Genomic DNA, 20,923 nt, shown 5'->3' with positions numbered 1-20,923 from the left:
TAAGTAGTGACACCATATCTTCAGAGCAAACACTACTGTAGCCATCTCTAAGTAATGCGTCAAATAGTTTTTCTCATACGATTTTAATTACCTCGATGCATATGCCACCACTTTACCTTCTTGTATCAATACACATCCCAAGACATTATAGGATGTGTCATTGTAAACCACATAATCCTTGTCAAATTCTGGTTGGACCAATACCGGATCTTCCGTCATAATTTGCTTCAACTCTTCAAAACTCTTTTGACATTCAAGTCCAAGCAAAAGACACATATTTCCTTAGAACCTTAGTCAATGGAAAAGATATCATCGAGAACTTCTTAACGAACCTTCGATAATAACCTGCAAGACCTAGGAAAATTTGAACTTCTAACACATTCTTTGGAATTTCCCAATCTAATATATCTTTTATCTTCAGAGGATCTACCCGAATCCCCTTTACCGATATTACATGTCCAAGGAATGCTACTTCAGTTAACCAAAACTCACACATAGACAATTTAGCATAATGTTTCTTGTCTCAAAGTGTTTGAAGAATCACTCTAAGGTTTACGTCATGTTCTTCATTTGTCTTTGAATACACCAAGATATCATCAATAAAATCGACCACGAACTGATCAAGATAGGGCTGAAACACTCTATTCATGAGGTCCATAAATGAGGCAAGTGTATTAGTTAACCCAAACGGAATAACTATGAATTCATAATGATCATATATAGTCCTAAAAGCCATATTTGAAATGTCCTTCTCTTGAAAATTCAACTGATGATACCCTTCAACTGATGATACCCTGAGCGTAAATCGATTTTGGAAAACATTGCAGCTCCCTTGAGTTGGTCAAATAAATCATCAATTCTTGGAAGAGGATATTTGCTCTTTATGGTCACCTTGTTTTGTTGTCAATAATCAATACATGGGTACATCGAACCATCTTTCTTCTTTAAAAACAGCACTGGAGCACCCCAAGGTGACACGCTAGGTCTGATGAATCCTTTATCCAATAACTATTGCAACTGAGTCTTTAACTCACTCAGTTCCTTTGGGGCTATTCTATATGGAGCCACCGAAATTGGTGTCGTTCTAGGCAATACCTCAATTTGAAACTCGACCTCCCTATCTGGAGGTACTCCCGGCAACTCAGCTGGAAATACATCTGGAAATTCTCTGACCGACAAAATGTCCTCCAGTCCTCTCTCCTTGAATCGAGTATCGATCATATTGGCAATGAAAGCTTGACATCCTTGTAACATTAACTTCTTAGCCGACATCACAAATATTACATTAGCTAATCGATTAATTCTTTCACTGACCACCACTACTTCTGATCCATTAGAACTTCTCAAAACTACTCGTTTCAATCGACAGTCTATATTGGTATGGTAACGATACAACCAGTCTATTCCCAAAATAATTTCAAACTCGTCAAAGGGTAGTTCCATCATATTAGCAGGGAATTCAATTCCCTAAATCCTTATAGGACACCCTCGACACAACTGATTCACTCGAGCACTATGCCCTAATGGGTTAGCCACGATCACATCATTACTTATATCTTCTAATTGTATTTTCAATTCTCTTACCAACTTATTAAAGATATAAGAATAGGTTCATCCTAGATCAATCAAAACAAAAATAGATTTATCAAATAACTGAAAACTACCTATAATGATCTCTGGATCATCGCGATCTTCATTAGTCTTACGATTATAGACCCTAACAGTCGAGCGTATTTCAGGTTAATTGGTCGACTCAGACTGATTTATTCCTCTACCTCGTCCTCTACCTTTCTGTGGTACAGTAACATATCTCTCAGACTGTGCAAGCTCTCCAGTCATTAATGGGCAATCCCGGATAAAATATCGGGTGTCACCACATCTAAAACATGCTCCGGAGACCATTTGAAAAATGTCACTATGTTGTTTGCTAAAATATTGACATTGAATTGACTTTCCCGCTCCTAATTCCACTAATTGAGTCTGCCTAGCTCTTCTAAGATTAGACCCTCTACCTGAAGATGCAGCTAATTCAGATCTTGATTGAGGTCGAAAACCCGAACCTTGACCTTTCTTTAATTGTGATGCACTTGACGAGGCACCAGCTCTCTTGTTCCACTACGTCTTTTGCTCCCCAAATCTTTCATTATGAGCTCACTCTAAGGATTTAACCCAATTTACCGCCTCTTGAAAGGTAGAAAGATTCAATGCTAATAGTATCTACTTCAATCTGGAGTGTAAATCTCCTACAAACCAGTCACAAGAATCCTTTTTCGTAGGGACCAACTCCGCTATAAATCTACTCAGCTTGTTAAACTCGCACTCGTACTCATACACAGTGTGATTCCCTTACTTCAAACTCATGAATTCTTGCTTTATTTAACGTATGAACTGATCACGGATATACTTATTCTTGAACTCTTCCAAAAAGAATAGCCACATCACTTGATCTCTAAGTGCTCTCATTATCACAATAGTCCACCATATTCGTGCTTGTCCTCATAGCAATGTGATTACTCCATATAGTTTCTCCATTCCAGAACAATGGAGACGGTTTAGCATTATCTTCACATCATTTAACCAAAGGTCTGCAAAAACAGGACCTTCCTCAGCTTCTCCTCTAAACTCAAATGCTCCTAAACTCTTCAACTCTTTAGCTACATTCATTTTAGGAGATGGGGAATAGACGGTTGGAAACACGTTAAAATTTCATCCAACGTCCTAAAAAACAATCTCTGGTCTTGTACAGGCACTCCCTGAGACATCTGCTCCTCTTCTTGCTTAATTGGGGTAGGTGAATTACTACTTCCTTCATGTCCCTCTTCACTTCGGTAGCCCTCAAAATCCGACATGTATTAAGATATAATCACTATTCTATTAGTAAGGACATCATACTAATTACCTTATCAGATCAGAGATATTTAACTTTTAGTTGGCATGTACACTTTTTAAAACAAAAACGACTTTATTTCGAACTTAAAATCAGTTAAACTATGGCTTTGATATCAATAAATATAACACCCCCACCTATATCTGACCTGGATATGAATTAGAGGTGTCACATTAACTTTTCAAAACTTTGACTCTTGAAAAGTAATTGAAAATTTAATCTTTTATTTGAATTAAAGTGACAAAACCCTTATATTAAAGTAAATATTGAAAAGTCACAATCACATTGGAAATTTAATACTTAATAATTTACATAAATACAACATAGTATGTTTAAAAATGGATCAGAACATTACAATTTAAAACTTGGTAATATATGCCAACAAAATCACCAAAATATTAACAAGAACCTACATTTCAAATTGTTTTGATCTGATCTTCTACCGGAGTATGTTGTCCTCCTCTAGCCTTAATCCTCGTCTTTCTTTGAACCTATATGTGAAACATTCACAAGTTAAGTCGTTGACATAGTAAGGTAATAATGATCATAAAAGAAAACATTTAAAACCCATTTCTCATTCAATTCATATAAAACATTTCATACTGAAATCAGGATATATTTTATGATAAAACATATAAGGTTACTCGTTGTTCAATTTGTATCCTTTTATTAATTTAGCACAATACATAATATTGAGAACTCAAGGTATTAGAGTAAATTAAGGTTGTGCACTAATGTAGTCACCACTACTCATATAAATTGCACCAAAGTGCCATGTAGAATTTGTCTCGAATGACCGCATAGAATATGTCCTGAGACCACATAGAATGGTCCCGAAGGACCGCGTAGAACCCTCGACTCTTGGCATGGTAATTATACCTCTAATTCTCATACATATACATTGGGATTTAACTTTATAATTATTTTTCTTTTCATTATTTTAAGTGTGTCTTATTCGTATAGAGTAAATTCAGGAGGCACTTTCACATAGAACAGTTTTGTTTAGCACATATCCTTATAGAAGAATATCATATAAAACATAATCATATACATAAAGATCAAAACAATGCTTTCAAAATACACTTGAGATAAACATAATAAAATAAATAAACAGTTTTTGATCGATAACTTCGAGGTTGGCTTATCACAAGTCATCTTCAAATCCAATATAAAACAATTTAGTTGCACTCATCTTTGCCTCACGTAAATTCTAAGCGAATCCCTTTTAGCTTTCGCTAAATCTCTTTGCTCTATCGCTTTGATCGATACGCTTCTGATCCAAATCTACAGGTAGATATATCCAATATCAATACAACCTTAACATTAACGTATAACCAATTAGCATATACAAAAATGAAACTAAAACTCTCACTTAAATTTTAGACGCAATAATATCGATACCCCTCCTACAATACCGATACTTCTCTTCTATGGTACCGATACCCCCTTCAATATCGATATCATTTTGGAATTATTGAATTTCATACTTAATAATTGTAACACCCATTTCCAGTATATTTTTCCGTACACAAGTCATAAGTGTCACATGACTTATAAAAACATTTACTCATTTTTAACACCACTAAAATTTTTGTTTCGAATTTAAAACCAAACATTTTGATACAATAATAAAACATTCATTGAAATATATTACTAAAAACTATCACTTTAAAACCATTACAAAACATTTTTCTTAAATTCGATTACATGCCAACTAAGTTTCAAAATAAACATGATTGTCCTACTATTACTGACGAGTCAACCATCAATTGATGATAGTTATTACTACTGCACTCCTTACTCGGCTACTCTTTGACTTTTACCTACGCACAAAATCAACACACATTAAGTATTTACTTAGTAAGGCATAATATTGTAAATGAAATACAATTTATTCATAATAATGTGATGACTATCAACACCGAGGTAATTCATATACTTCGTGAAAACCCTTTACAATCTTTTTAGATAAACCAATAAGGGGCACCGTTTATGTCGAAATACACTATTTTTCATCTAACTTGCATTAGTGGCACCTTTCTACCAAATACACAATTATGCATTTAACCTTTCATCTAACCTGCATTTTTGGCACCTTTCTACCAAATGCACAGTTAGGCATATAACTTTTCATCTAACTTGCATTATTGGCACCTTTCTACCAAATGTACAATTAGGCATTTAACCTTTCATCTAACTTGTATTATTGGCACATTTCTTCCAAATGCACAGTTAGGCATTTAACCTTTCATTTAACTTGCATTATTGGCACCTTTTTGCCAAATGCACAGTTAGGCATTTAACTTTCCATCTAACTTGCATTATTGGCACATTCCTGTCAAGTATTTACTTAGTAAGGCATAATATTGTAAATGAAATACAATTTATTCATAATCATGTCATGATAATCAACACCGAGGTAATTTATATACTTCGTGAAAACCCTTTACAATCTTTTTAGTTAAACCAATAAGGGGCATCGTTTATGCCGAAATACACTATTTTTCATCTAACTTTCATTAGTGGCACCTTTCTGCCAAATGTACAGTTAGGCATTTAACATTTCATCTAACTTGCATTATTGGCACCTTTCTGCCAAATGCACAGTTAGGCATTTAACCTTTCATCTAACTTCCATTATTGGCACATTTCGTCCAAATTAACAGTTAGGCATTTAACCTTTCATCTAACTTGCATTATTGGAACCTTTCTGCCAAATCCACAGTTAGGCATTTAACCTTTCATTTTAAAGAAATTCCTACTCTAACAATTGTTCATAATATCTATTTCATACTCATTATAAACATCTATAAAATACAATAAAATCAACATTAAATTAAAACATTAGAGTTGACTCATGGTGAGTCTCCCTCATCCCATATAATTACAATAGATGCACTCACCAGATATGCCTCCCTAGTATATTGTAGGGATGTTCAACTACTCGGCAACTTTGTCCTTGCCCTTTTTCTTGCTTAACTCGTGCTTGGTTATGACTTACACAAGCATCTATTTTGTACACATACCAAACAAATGTTAGTATACGCTCTAACATTTATACTTTAATAATACTCAAAAGTACTATTATTTTCAATTTTTATTACAATTTCAGCCTATCTTACAATTACAGGCTCAATAATATCGGTACCCCTACCTTGGTATTGATACTTCTATACTATGGTACTGATACTCCCTTTCAGTATCGATACCATTTTTGCATTCTGGAATCCATGGTATCGATACCTTTCTTTTAGTATCGATACCCACATCAGTATCTATACTAATTGCATCAGTATCGATATTGTTCATCGTATTTGTACAAATTTAAAACTATAATATCGGTACTTTTCTATCAATACCGATACCCTTACCCAGATTTTCCATTTTGCAACTCAATGTTTACCCAAATTTGGTCAAATTCCCTTACTTTTACCTCCAACAATACTATATAACTCTTCTTTACTTATCTTAACTAACTTTCCTTCATTTAGCTTCTTATAGCATCTAAAATCTCCAAAGAACATCTCCAACCAAGAATCATACCACTTTTTCTAACATGTTTTTAATCCCATCCAATTCTTATCATCTATTATTTACTTCCTTGACAAGTTAAATATACTAATAAACCTCAATAAAAACTCATATTCCAACATATCATTCAAAAACTCATTTTCTTCAATCACAAATAAAACATTCATCTCTTAGTTTTAATTCTTCCTTAAACATCTATAACACTCAAGGTTTCAATAATAAACAAAAAAAGAAAAGAAAAACTAGTTAGATGAAGCTTACCTTTGGCTATGAATGAGAACACCTGAACACGGGAATAAGAAGAAGTGTGGATGACTTAGTTTGATTTCCACTTTCCCTTTTTTCCCTATTCTTAATCCCTAATAGAAATGAATTTTAAATTCATTTCCCTCTAAAGGACCAAAAAGCCCTTTCATTTTTCCATTCTTACTATTCGGTCTTACTTGAATCATTTCTTATACGTTACCATTTATTTAATTCAGTCCTCCAAAAAATAAATCCTTTTAAAATAGTCACTGACCTACTATTTAGGGTATTACAATTCTCCCCTTAATAAAAATTCATCCTCGAATTTAAAAAAAGTACCTGAAACGAAGAAGTGTGGATACTGCTTCCTCATGTCCTCCTCTCTTTCCCAAGTAGCTTCTTCCGCCTTATGATTCTGCCAGAGCACTTTAACTAAAGGAAACTTCTTATTACGCAATTCCTTGTTTTCTCTAGCCAAGATCCACACCGGTTCTTCCTCATAAGTTAAATCTGGTCGGATCTTTATTTCCTCTAGTGTGATAATGTGGGATGGATCTGATCGGTACCTTCGGAGCATCGACACGTGAAAGATATTGTGGATCTTGTCCATATCAGGAGGTAAAGTTAACTGAAATGCTACTATTTCGGCCCTTTTCAAGATCTCATAAAGTCCAATAAATATTGGACTCAGCTTTCCTTTGCACCCAACCTGCAATACTTTCTTCCAAGGCGATACTTTCATAAATACCTTGTCTCCCACTTGAAATTCAATTTCTTTTTTTTCAAATCAACATAAAATTTTTATGGATCAGATGTTATCTTTAAATTATCATGAATAATTTTCACTTTCTCCTCCATTTCTTTCATCAAATCCGGGCCAACTATGTCTCGATCATTTAGCTCAAACCAATTTAATGGTGTTTTGCACTTACTCCCATACAAAGCCTCATACAGGACCATCTTAATACTCGATTGGTAATTTTCTTTATAAGTAAATTTAGATAAAGGTAAATACCTTTCCCATGATCCTTTAAACTCAATCACACGTGCCTTTAGCAAATCCTCCAATATCTGAATAGTTTGTTCTGACTTCCCGTCTATCTGCAGATGAAAAGCTGTCCTGAAATTCAATCGAGAACCTAATGCCTCATGCAAGGAATTCTATAATCTTGAAGTAAACCTTGGGTCTCGATCGGACACTATCGGTATTGGCACTCCATGTAGTCAAACTATTTCTTTTACATACAACTTTGCATATTTATCCATAGAGTAATCTACCCGAATTGAAATAAAGTGAGTTGTCTTGGTCAATCTATCTACAATTACCCATATCGAGTCTTTTTTTACCTGGTGACAAAGGTAGCCCCGAAACAAAATCCATTGTAACTCATTCCCATTTCCACTCAGGAATGGATATCGGTTCTAGCAATCCAGATGACACTTGGTGTTCAGATTTCACTTGCTGATATGTCAAGCATCTCCCAACAAACTCTGATACAACTATTTTCATACCAGGCCACCAATATTGATTTTTTATATCCTGACACATTTTATTTCCACCTGGATGCATTGTCAAATAACTATAGCGTGCCTCAAAAACAATATTTTTCTTCAATTCATCAATATCGAGAATGCAAAGTCTGCCATGATAATATAAACATCCATCAGTCCTCATTTCGAAGTCTTTGACCTCTTCTTTTTCAACTTGCGCCCTTCTCGCCAAGCATTTGTCTTCTTGGCCTTGCAACTCTTTTACTCGATCTAAAAGAATCAGCTTCAACTTAAGTTCAGCAATCAACACATCATCTTTTTTTAAGGACATACGCACATCTAAGGCCCTTAATGAACAAAAGTTTTTCGGCTAGTTCATTTGCTCCCACATTAGTCTTTCTAGGATGATAGTCAATGATCATTTCATAATCTTTTAAAAGATCAATTCATCTTCTCTGCCTCAAATTCATCTCTTTTTGAGTCAGCATGTACTTTAAACTTTTATGATCCGTATAAATATGGCATCGTTCCTCGTACAGATAATGACGCCAAATTTTCAAAGCAAACACAACCGCTGCCAATTCCAAGTTATGTGTCGGGTAATTTCTCTTGTGGGTTTTTAACTGTCTTAAGGTATAAGCCACGATTTTTCCATCATCTATAAGCACACATCCCAACCCATTATGGGATGCATCACTAAAGACTACATAATATTTACTCGATTCAGGTTGTACAAGTATTGAGGCTTCTGTTACAATTCATTTTAGCCTTTCACAACTTTCTTGACATTTCCCTGACCAAACAAAAGGCAATCATTTCGTAAAAATTTAGTTAACGGCGAAGCTAACATTGAGAAGTTCTTCATGAATTATTTGTAGTAACCAGCAAGCCCCAAGAAACTTCAAATTTCAGGAACATTCTTTGGGGGGTTGCCAATCCACTATTTCTTGAATCTTTTTAGGATCAACACTTATGCCTTCTGCAGAGACTACATGACCAAGAAAAGCAATTTCAACTAAGCAAAATTCACACTTGGACAATTTAGCATTCAGCTTCTTTTCTCGAACTATCTGAAGAACCACTCGAAGATAGGCATCATGTTCCTCTCTTGACTTGGAATACACCAAAATATCATCTATAAATACCACCAGGAATTGATCCAAGTAAGGTTGGAATACTCGGTTCATCAAGTCCATAAATGTTGCATGAGCATTAGTCAATCCAAAAGGCATCACCACAAATTCGTAATTTCCATATCGAGTCCGAAAAGATGTTTTAGAAATATCAACCTCTTTGATCTTTAATTGGTGGTATCCTGACCTCAGGTCTATCTTAGAAACCATTGTTACGCCTTTCAATTGATCGAATAAATCAACAATCCTCATAAGAGGATACTTATTCTTTATCGTTACTTTGTTTAACTGATGGTAGTCGATGCATAATCGCATAGACCTATCATTCCTTTTCACAAAGAGCACAGGTGCTCCCCAAGGAGAAACACTAGGTCTCATAATTCCCTTATCGAGTAGCTTTTGCAATTGGGTTTTTAACTCTCTTAACTCTATTGGAGCCATTTAATATGGAGCCATAGAAACAGGTTCGATACCAGGGTAAATCTCAATCATGAATTCTACTTCATGGTCTGGAGGTAAACCCGATAATTCTTCCGGAAAAACCTCTGAAAACTCCTTAACTGTTGGGATATCATTTAATCTCGCTTCCAGTATTTGAGTATCTAACACATTAGCTAGGAAAGCTATACACCCCTTTGACATCATTTTCCTTACTGTCATGGTTGATATCACATTGAATGGTGATTTCGCTTTTTTCGCCGATCACTACTATTTTTTAGCCTTCCATATCTTTCAGAAATAATCGCTTTTGGTGACAAACGGCCCACCATGACATGGAGACAACCAATCCATGCACAAAATGATTTCAAATTCATCAAAAAATAACTCCATTAAGTTTGTCGGAAACACAATCCCTTGAATCTTTATTGGGCATTTTCTACATACTCGCGATACCTTTGTACTATAACCCATAGGGTTTACCACTATCATTTCACTAAATATTGGTCTTAATGTTATAAATACTGGTGACTCCTTGAGTTTCTTGGAGCTTCATTGATTCCGCTTGTCCCCTGGATCTACCCCTTCATCTGCTTCTATAATAGACTTCCACAGATCTTTTAGATTACGACGAATGGTCCCCAAATCTCTTACAATAGTTTCGAGGAAAGTGACCAGTCTCGCCACATTAGAAACAAGCTCCACTAAGAAGTCTGCATACTCCCTGGTGCACTATACCACATGTCTGACATAAATTTCTTTCTCCAACTGCTCTATCCGAGCTAGTACCAAAAGACTGGGACTGTTTTCTTTTCTGTGAAGCTACAGCAGAACCATCTCTGTCAGTATATCAGCAACTCGAGCCCTTTCCTCTCTTAATGTGATGGGGAGTTGAAGGTATTCCAACCCTTTTCCCCATCTACAAACTCTGCCCCTCTTTTAATGTCTTCTCTTGAGATCTTTCAATAGCCTTGGTTTGGTTTATAACTTCTTGCAAGCTAGGAAAACTCAAAGCCAACATCATCTCTTTCAACTTTTGCCTCAATCTCTCAATAAACTGATCCCGTCGAGTCTTGTCATTGGGAACCACCTCAGCAGCAAAACTACTCAACTTATTATACTCAGCCTTGTACTCATGTACTGCTCGGTTGCTTTGTTTCAGATTAAGGAACTTTATTAGCATCGCTCGTCTGAACTGCTCAGCAATATACTTATTGTTAAATTATTCCTTGAAGAACTGCTAGGTTAATTGTTTCAATGATGCATACATTATAGTATTTGACCACCACACTCGAGCTGATCCCCTTAGCAACGATACAATTCCACCCAGCTTCTCTGAATCCGAGTAGTGAAGACTTTCAAATATTATCATTACATCATTTAGCCATAAGTCAGTCTCCATAGGACCTTCATCCTTTTCTCCACGGAATTCGGGAGCTCCTAAACTCTTTAGCTCTTTTAAGATCAACATCCTCGGTACTGGAGGAGTAGCGGGAGGCGGATGAGGTTGAAATCAGGTCAGAATCGAGTCAAGAGCTTGCATAAAAGCTCCAAACTCATGCACTGGCATCCCCTAATGTGCAAAATGTTAGAGTATGCCCAAAGACCAATCATATGATGATTGTAATAATACATTTATTTACCGATTTTATTGAATAAAGGCATTGCCAATATTATTTTCAGTTATATGTATGTGTTTAACATAAACTGAAAGATAATAAAGTCCATTTAATGACATAATTGTTATTATTAAAAGATCCCTAGTCAAGTATTAATATAGGCATGGACAATAATAATACGCTTAAGACTAACATGTTATTGATTGATGACAACGAGTTGTCATTGACATAGAGATGTCAGAATTGATACATGATTACATTGTTAGAGAACAATGTATTGGATTGACCCACCATGAGCATATGTATTGGATTATTATGTGACAATCATAACATTGCTCATGGTTATAATTATATGTATGATCCTCAGACTTGAGATCAAAACTATCCCAACATATATTGTTGTATGTTTTGATACAGTTAAACAAGCTCTGTAACTGGTTGCTCTATAAAGACTGTTATTGAATATATCTCAATATATGTAGTGGGTGTGTATGATTAAGATAGGATTTGTCCTTCCTACATATAGGAAATATATCACAAGCCACTTGATTTAGTGAGACTAGAAACACATGGCCATGCTCGAATAATTTGATATGAGATATCACAAACTATTTGTTAATTAAAGACTACTCTAGATATCAAGAAACAATAGATGGGCTATACAAGTGTGACTATTCCATGACTTGTGTCTATTCTAGATATAAAGAACATAAGGATGTAATACATAAAAGAGTTAATCACCAAGATGATATGTCGAATCATATTTTCTTGTAACTTAGGTGACAATGATATATTACTAGATGTCACTCATTGTATGTAATTTTAGAATTGTTCTAATAATTACTGCTAACGTTACAAGAACCTACAGGGTCACACCCTAGGATTGAAATGAGCAAATATGTACAATTTGTTGTATGTTACTAAAATATATCTAAAGTTAAGATATGTATATTTGATATACATATGAATTTAATTATCCCGAATATATTAAGTAAGTATTAAAAGAAATTAATTTAGATTACAACTCTTTTAATTGATATATATATATATATATATAATTCAGAATAATTAAATAAGTTTTTTTTAAAAATAAACATTAAAGATTATAATTTTGATTATAAGTCTTTAATGTATATTTAAGTTGAATTAATTAAATAATATTTTAATTATTAATTCGAAATAACTTTAAAAATCCTAAGATGTTAGGGTAATGGATATAAAAAGGGTGTGTTAGGTCTAGCAGCCTTTTTACAACACACATAATTTTCAGCCGTTTTTCTCAAAACAGTTTTGGGAAAAACAAATATTGCTCTTAATCAGGTGAACTGAGTAGAGGCCGAGACGTGATTTCGTGGAGGCTTACGATCGAACCGATCGACACCATTATCAATCGTTGTCATCCTTGTTGTTTTTCAAGGAACCCGCTGTAAGTATTCGCATCCTTTCTCCCAATTTTGGTTTTACGTACTTGGATAACTGGTGATATCATCGAGTTTTGTTTTCGCTACGTCGTGGGGTACATTGACGGTCCCAACAGTGGTATCAGAGCCACTTGTACGATCTGAATTTGGGTTAAATTCTTGGTTGATGTGATATGTATGAATACATGTTCTAGTTTAATCATTTTCAGTAAATATGCATGATAACATTGTTCGAATCGATAACTGTAACGATTAATATGTTAATTTTTTAATCTGTTTTCAATCGATTTGCTGTTGCAAGGATTTTACGAAATCCATATGTCAATTGTTGACATGGTGTCCTTGTTCAATTTACAATGGTTTAAATTTAAAATACGGTCTGCGAGCCATGCCTTTCTATATCTCTGTTGTATTTCTCTTCTCATCTTACTCCCTCGTATGTAAAACGAATTTCTTTTAAAATTGTAATCCTATGAAGATTCACAAGGAGTAGAAGAATGGCGAGAAGATACGTAGAGAGCAGTCTTAGGCTTTAGGGTTTTTTGGTTCTCCCATTGGCTTGGGATAGGCCATCTTAGTCATTATTTTGGGCTATAACCATTGCATCTTATTTATTGCTATATCGATTATGTATGCAATGCAACAAATGATAAAATAAGAATGAATATTGATAAGATCAATAAAGGCCTAATATTAAAATGAACAATGATGAGATAATTGTGCAAATCCCTCTTTATAATCTAAGTTAACTTAACCATCCAATATTTACCCTCGTTAAGGCTTCGATCGATATTATGTGAGCTTTGCCAAAGCATTGGCACATAAATCTATTTTGGTTAAACGCGAAGAATAAGCAAGTGATATTCACCGATTGAGATATTGGTAATAACTTAGCTAGGTTATTCTAATAGGATTAGAAACCTAGAGGTTAAATATTTGGATAAGTCATGAGATGACTTGAACAAGAGTTGTTCACCAAAAGGAGGAGTTACATGAGATGTAACTACTAAACTGTTACTTACCTAAATGATCATTATCCTAAAAGAAAAACCAAAGATTATTTAGGAAATTGATGTATTATGGATCCTCACCCACTAGAAAAAATTTCGTTGAAATTTTTCGAAATTAAAACAGATAAGGTTTTTAATTTTGAATAAAATAGTGGGAGTAATTTGTAAATAAAGACCTATTTATAAATTTTAATTGGGTAAATTTACTTACTTTAATATTTCCATTATTGTAGATTTAATGGCAAACAACAATTTATCACTGCAATCACTCCTTGAGAAGGATAAACTTAATGGCATAAACTTCCTTGACTGGTTTCGTAATTTGAGAATTGTTCTCAAATAGGAAAGGAAGGAATATGTCATTGAAGAACCTGTTCCTGATGAACCGAAAGCTAATGCTTCAAGAGCTGACAAAGACAAATTCAAGAAATTAGATGTTGGATGTCTAATGCTTGCCACCATGACTCCTGAGCTTCAGAAGAAACATGAGGACATGGTTGCATATGAGATGATTCAAAATCTCAAATAAATATATGAAGAGAAAGCACGTCAAGAGAGATATGAGACCTCTAAAACTATTTTTCAATGCAAAATGGCAAAAGGAACTCATGTAGGATCTCATGTCATCAAGATGATGGGCTACATCCAAACGTTGGAAAAGTTGGGATTTCCTCTCAAAGATGAATTGGCTATCGATGTTATCCTACAATCATTTCCAGATAGCTTTAGCCAATTTTTTCTTAATTTCAACATGAATGAAATTAACAAGACTTTGCCACAGTTACTTGGCATGTTACGAACTGCTGAAAGTAACATGAAAAAGGTTGGACCTAAGCCAATTCTGATGGTCCACAAGGACAAAGGAAAGGGAAAGAAAAAGGTAGTGGCAAAGTCTAAGGGCAATGGTAAGGCCAAACCGAAAGGGAAAAATGCATTGAAACCCAAACGGGGAGTTATCAAGGAAGGAAAATGTTTTCGTTGCGATAAGACCGGACACTGGAAGAGAAACTGCCCTGTTTACCTTGAAGAGGTCAAGAAGGCAAAAGCAAACGGAACGTTTGATTCAGGTGTTTATGTTATTGATGTTAATTTTTCAACATCTACTTCTTGGGTATTAGATATCGATTGTGGTTCTCATAATTGTACTTTCGTACATGGATTGCAAAAGAGAAGAAATATGGCTAAAGGAGACGTAGACCTACGAGTGGGAAATAGAGCAAGAGTGGTTGCATTAGCTATAGGGACATATGTTTATCTTTATCTCGATAATGTTTTTTTTATGGTTCAGCACAATTGGTTAATGGTCTTTATATTTTGGATCAAGAAAACACCTTAGTGGACTTGATTTAAATTTAGAGGATTGTTATTTTATGCCTAGTTTGACTAAGAACATTATTTTTATTTCTTGTTTGGACTAGATTGGTTTTGAGATTATTATTAAGAATAATTGTTGTTATTTTTATCTCGATAATGTTTTTTTATGGTTCAGCACAATTGGTTAATGGTCTTTATATTTTGGATCAAGAAAACACCATTTATAACATATATACTAAGAGATCAAAAACAAATGACTCGAATCAAACGTATCTTTGGCATTATTGTTTAGGCCATATAAGTAGAAACGCATATCAAAACTCCATAGAGATGGAACCACCTGAAGGGGTCAAACCTATAGGGTGTCTGTGTTTAACATAAACTGAAAGATAATAAAGTCCATATAATGACATAATTGTTATTATTAAAAAATCCCTAGTCAAGTATTATTATGGGCATGGACAATAATAATACGCTTAAGACTAACATGTTATTGATTGATGACAACGAGTTGTCATTGACATAGAGATGTCAGAATTGATACATGATTACATTGTTAGAGAACAACATATTGGATTGACCCACCATAAGCATATGTCATGGATTATTATGTGACAGTCATAACATTGCTCATGGTGATAACTATATGTATGATCTTCAGACTTGATATCAATACTATCCCAACATATATTGTTGTATGTTTTGATGCATTTAAACAAGCTCCGTAATTGGTTTCTCTATAAAGACTGTTATTGAATATATCTCAATATATGTAGTGGGTGTGTATGATTAAGATAGGATTTGTCTTTCCTACATAATAGGAAATATATCACAGGACACTTGATTGAGTGAGACTAGAAACGCATGGACATGCTCGAATAAGTTGATATGAGTATCACAAACTATTCGTTAATTAAAGTCTACTCTAGATATCAAGAAACAATATATGGGCAATACAAGAGTGACTATTCCAAGACTTGTGCCTATTCTATATATAAAGGACAAAAGGATGTAATACATAAAAGAGTTAATCACCAAGATGATATGTTGAATCATATTTTCTTGTAACTTAGGCGACAATGATATATTGCTAGATGTCACTCATTGTATGTAATTTTAGAATTGTTATAATAATTACTGCTAACGTTACAAGAACCTACAGGGTCACACCCTATGATTAAAATGAGCAAAGATGTACAATTTTTTGTACGTTACTAAAATATATCTAAAGTTAAGATATTTATATTTGATATACAAGTGAATTTAATTATGCCGAATATATTAAGTAAGCATTAAAAGAATGTAATTTAGATTACAAATCTTTTAATTGATATATATACAATTCGGAATAATTAAATAAGTTTTTTTAAAAATAAACATTAAAGATTGTAATTCTGATTATAAGTCTTTAATGTATATTTAAGTTTAATTAATTAAATAATATTTTATTTATTAATTCCAAACAACTTTAAAAACCCTAAGATGTTAGGGTAATGGATATAAAAAGGGTGTGTTAGGTCTAGCAGCCGTTTTTACAACACACATAATCTTCAATCGTTTTTCTCAAAAAAGTTTTGGGAAAAACAAATATTGCTCTCAATCAGGTGAACTGAGTAGAGGCCGAAACGTGATTTCGTGGAGGCTTACGATTTGAACCGATCGACACCACTATCAGACGCTGTTGTCTTTGCTGTTTTTCAAGGAACCCGCTGTAAGTATTCGAATCCCTTTCTCCCGATTTTGGTTTTACGTACTTGGATCCCTGGTGAGACCGTCGAGTTTTGTTTCCACTGCGCCGTGGGTGCACCGACAGTCCCAACACAGAAGCACTAGCACTTTCCTATGGAATCGATTGTTCACTATTAGCCTCGTAGCTTTCGCTACCATTTCCTTCTCTAATTTCTTGTTCCCCAGCTCTTCGCGAGTTCGAAGATTCTGAAATCTATTAGGACATAAATAATCATAACAATAAAGTTAGTAAGGAGCACATCAATCACACTCTATTGACACCATATCAGTAACCTTGACAATCTTAATGGCATATAATCCCTTTTTCTTATTTCAAATGAACTTGATTTTGGTCGAGAATCGGTTAAACCTATAGCTCTGATACCAATAAATGTAAAACTCATTTCCCGTATACGTTTCCGTAACAAGTCATAAGTGTCACATGACTTATAAAAACATTTACTCATTTGTAACACCACTAAAATTTTTGTTTCGAAATTCAAACCAAGCATTTTGATACAATAATAAAACATTTATTGAAATATATTACTAAAATTTATCACTTTAAGACCATTAAAAAATATTTTTCTTAAATTCGATTACATGACAGCTAAGTTTCAAAATAAACATAATTGCCCTACTGTTACCGACGAGTCAACCTTAAATTGATGATAGATGTTACTGCTGCACTCCTTACTTGGCTACTCTTTGATTTTTACCTACGGCGAAATCAACACACGTTAAGTATTTACTTAGTGAAGCATAATATTGTAAATGAAATACAATTTATTCATAATCATGTCATGACTGTCAACACCGAGGTAATTCGTATACTTCGTGAAAATCCTTTACAATATTTTAGTTAAACCAATAAGTGGCATTGTTTATGCAGAAATACACTATTTTTCATCTAACTTGCATTAGTGACACATTTCTACCAAATGCACAGTTAGTCATTTAACCTTTCATCTAACTTGCATTATTGGAACCTTTTTGCCAAATGCACAGTTAGGCATTTAACCTTTCATCTACCTTGTATTATTGGAACCTTTATGCCAAATGCACAATTAGTCATTTAACCTTTCATCTAACTTGTATTATTGGCACCTTTCTGCCAAATGCACAGTTAGGCATTTAACCTTTCATCTAACTTGCATTATTGGCACCTTTCTGCCAAATGCACAATTAGGCATTTAACATTTCATCTAACTTGCATTATCGGTACCTTTCTGCCAAATGCACAGTTAGGCATTTAACCTTTCATTTTAGAGAAATTCCTACTCTAACAATTGTTCATAATATATATTTCATACACATTCTACATAAGCATCCATTTAGTAAACATACCATACAAATGTTAGTATACCCTCTAACTATACTTTAATAATACTCAAAAGTACTATTATTTTCAATTTCTATTACAATTTCAGGCTCAATAGTATCAGTACCCCTACCCTGGTATCGATATTTCTATATTATGGTACCGATACTCCCTTTCAGTATCGATATCATTTATGTATTCTGGAATCCATGGTATCGATACCTTTCTTTTAGTATCGATACCCACATCAGTATCGATACTAATTGCATTAGTACCGATATAGTTCATCGTATTTTTACAAATTTAAACCTATATTATCAGTACTGTTCTATCAGTACCGATACCCTTACTTAGATTTTCCATTTTTCAGCTCGATTTTTACCCAAATTTGGTCAAATTCTCTTACTTTTACCTCCAACAATACTATTAAACTTTTCTTTAGTTATCTCAACTAACTTTCCTTCAATTAGCTTCTTATAGTATCTAAAATCTCCAAAGAACATCTCCAACCAAGAATCATAGTACTTTTTCTAACATGCTTTTAATCACATCTAATTCTTATTATCTATTGTTTTCTTCCTTGGCAAGACAAATATACTAATAAACCTCAATAAAAACTCTTATTCCAACATATCGTTCAAAAACTCATTTTCTTCAATCACAAATAAAATATTCATCTCTTAGTTTTAATCCTCTTTAACCCTTCCTTAAACCTTTATAACACTCAAGGTTTTAAGAACAAACCAAAAACGAAAGGTAAAACTAGTTAGATGAAGCTTATCTTTGGCTATGGAGGAGAACACATGAACATGAGAAGAAGAAGTGTGGATGGATGGCTTAGTTTGATTTCCACTTCCCCTTTTTTTCCCTTTTCTTAATCCCTAATAGAAATGAATTTTAAATTCATTTCCCTCTAAAGGACCAAAATACCCTTTCATTTTTTCATTCTTACTATTTGGTCTTGCTTGAATCATTTCTTATACTTTACCATTTATTCAATTTAGTCCTCCAAAAATTAAATCCTTTCAAAATAGTCATTGGCCTACTATTTAGGGTATTAAAATAATAGTATCGATGCTTTACTCTTGGTATCGATACCCACTTCAGTATCGATACTAATTCAATCATTACCGATATTGTTCATCATAATCAACTTATTTCCTTCGATTTAACATTATAGTATCGATACTGTTCTTCCAATCCCTATACCCTTGCCCAGATTTCATTTAGTTTACTTCGAATTTTTACCCAAATTCGCCTAAATCTCTCATTTTTATCTCCTTTCATGCCTTTAAACTTAACTACACTTATTACAACCAACTTATATCAATTTAACACTCCTAAACATCCAAAATCCCACTAAAACACTTGAAACTAAAAATCAAACCAATTATTCAACATATCCCAAATCCTTTTTCAACACCTTAAACTTCTTATTCTAACTTATGAAGAGCCAAATATAGTTTTAAAATCCATTTACTAATCATCTCTCATCAATTCTTTCAAAAACCCTCTTTACTCAATCACCAATAACTTATCAACCTTTTAATTTCTACTTCTCTTTAAGCTTTCTCAAGCTTCCATAATACCCCAAGAATCAAACCTCATCTAAAATTACAAGAAATAACTAACTTAAATATTCCTTACCTTAGACAAGAAGCTCACGATGGAAATGAGGAAGAAAAGATGAAAAGAGAATTCTACACTTTCTTTCTTTCCACATGTATATAATACAATAAGAATGAATTTTAAATTCATTTCTTGACTAGAGACCATTATGCCCTTCCATCTTTCAATCTTTGCTAATCAATCCTACACAAAGAATTTTCAATTAACTCCTTGAACCTTTCAATTTATCAAAATTAATCACGAAGTTTTAAAATCTTACACTCTAGTCACTAACCTGATGTTTGGGGTATTACAATAACCCTGCCTCCTCGTCACAATTTGGTTTTTCTATCTCGTTACTTGCAAATGCCTTAGCAACTTAATAGCCTTGACATATTTACTTCAATATAATTTTAGTGTTTATTTACATTTTATCTTGTTCCAATCTCACTGAATTTATTTTCTTTTCCATTAATGCGATGACTCCTAGAGGTGAATCAACGATTAAACAACAACGAGAAAAGGAAAATGCGAAATATCTAAAAGAGAAGCTTTGCGAACCTACCGCGACCAACAAGGGATGAGAAGATTGCGTCGTTGAGCAATAGCTCTTGGGACCTCAAAAAGGTGATAGTTTGGCTCGATCTTAATGAGCTTGAGCCGGATCCGAAAAAAGAACTTCGAGATGAGTCATTTAAGACAAAAAGCACGTTGATTGAAGTAGCATGGGGGACGGTGCATGATGGTTGGATATCACCCACTTAGAGGATTCTGATGAGTGACAGGAATGGGTTTTCTGCAAAATAAGAGACAAAATTAATTTAGGATTTAAAAAGTGGCATTTAATACCACATGGCTTGGGCAAATAACAAGGCTTGACCTTCTACTTTCTAAAGTTGATGAGTTTGGCCCAAAACTTACTCCTCATTCATTTCAGTACATATTTCTCTCAATTTGGTTTATTGGCTTTGCATTTGTTCAATTTGGTCCCTAGTAATTGTAATATCCTTTCAATTGGGTCCTCTAAGTGTACACTTTTCCAATTTAATCCTCCAAATTATTATTCCTTTTAAATTATCCCTAAACTCATACTTAATTTAATTAAGACTCTTTAACACTTTAATTTCATCCAATTTAGTCCATTAAATTTGATCTTATTCCTTTCTCATACAATGT

General features: G+C 33.8%; 1 protein-coding gene across 1 annotated transcript; it reads right to left on the bottom strand.

The window, feature by feature from the left end:
• Positions 1-1,008: 1,008 nt before the first annotated feature.
• Positions 1,009-11,197, bottom strand: LOC120189927. Its single transcript, XM_039193052.1, has 5 exons — positions 11,018-11,197; positions 10,746-10,921; positions 7,680-7,784; positions 1,788-1,879; positions 1,009-1,400 (listed from the first exon to the last, which is right to left on the bottom strand). Exons 1-5 carry the CDS (start codon positions 11,195-11,197, stop codon positions 1,009-1,011), a joined length of 945 nt encoding a protein of 314 aa, XP_039048983.1.
• Positions 11,198-20,923: the final 9,726 nt, after the last annotated feature.

The sequence above is a fragment of the Hibiscus syriacus genome, unplaced genomic scaffold (genome assembly GCF_006381635.1).
Source record: "Hibiscus syriacus cultivar Baekdansim isolate YM2019G1 unplaced genomic scaffold, ASM638163v2 tig00116961_pilon, whole genome shotgun sequence".
Taxonomy (NCBI): Eukaryota; Viridiplantae; Streptophyta; class Magnoliopsida; order Malvales; family Malvaceae; genus Hibiscus; species Hibiscus syriacus.
The sequence above is the reverse complement of the archived record's forward strand: the minus strand, read 5'-3'. Positions and strand labels throughout refer to the sequence as shown.

Excerpts from the sequence above, each read along its gene's own strand:
- LOC120189927 (XM_039193052.1), bottom strand. The coding sequence starts at position 11,197 with ATGTTGATCTTAAAAGAGCTAAAGAGTTTAGGAGCTCCCGAATTCCGT. Across the intron at positions 7,785-10,745 it reads CAAAAGTTGAAAGAGATGAT|GACAGCTTTTCATCTGCAGA; the intron begins GTTGGCTTTGAG and ends ATTGAATTTCAG. Across the intron at positions 1,880-7,679 it reads TTTAAAGGATCATGGGAAAG|ATGTGGTGACACCCGATATT; the intron begins GTATTTACCTTT and ends AGCATGTTTTAG.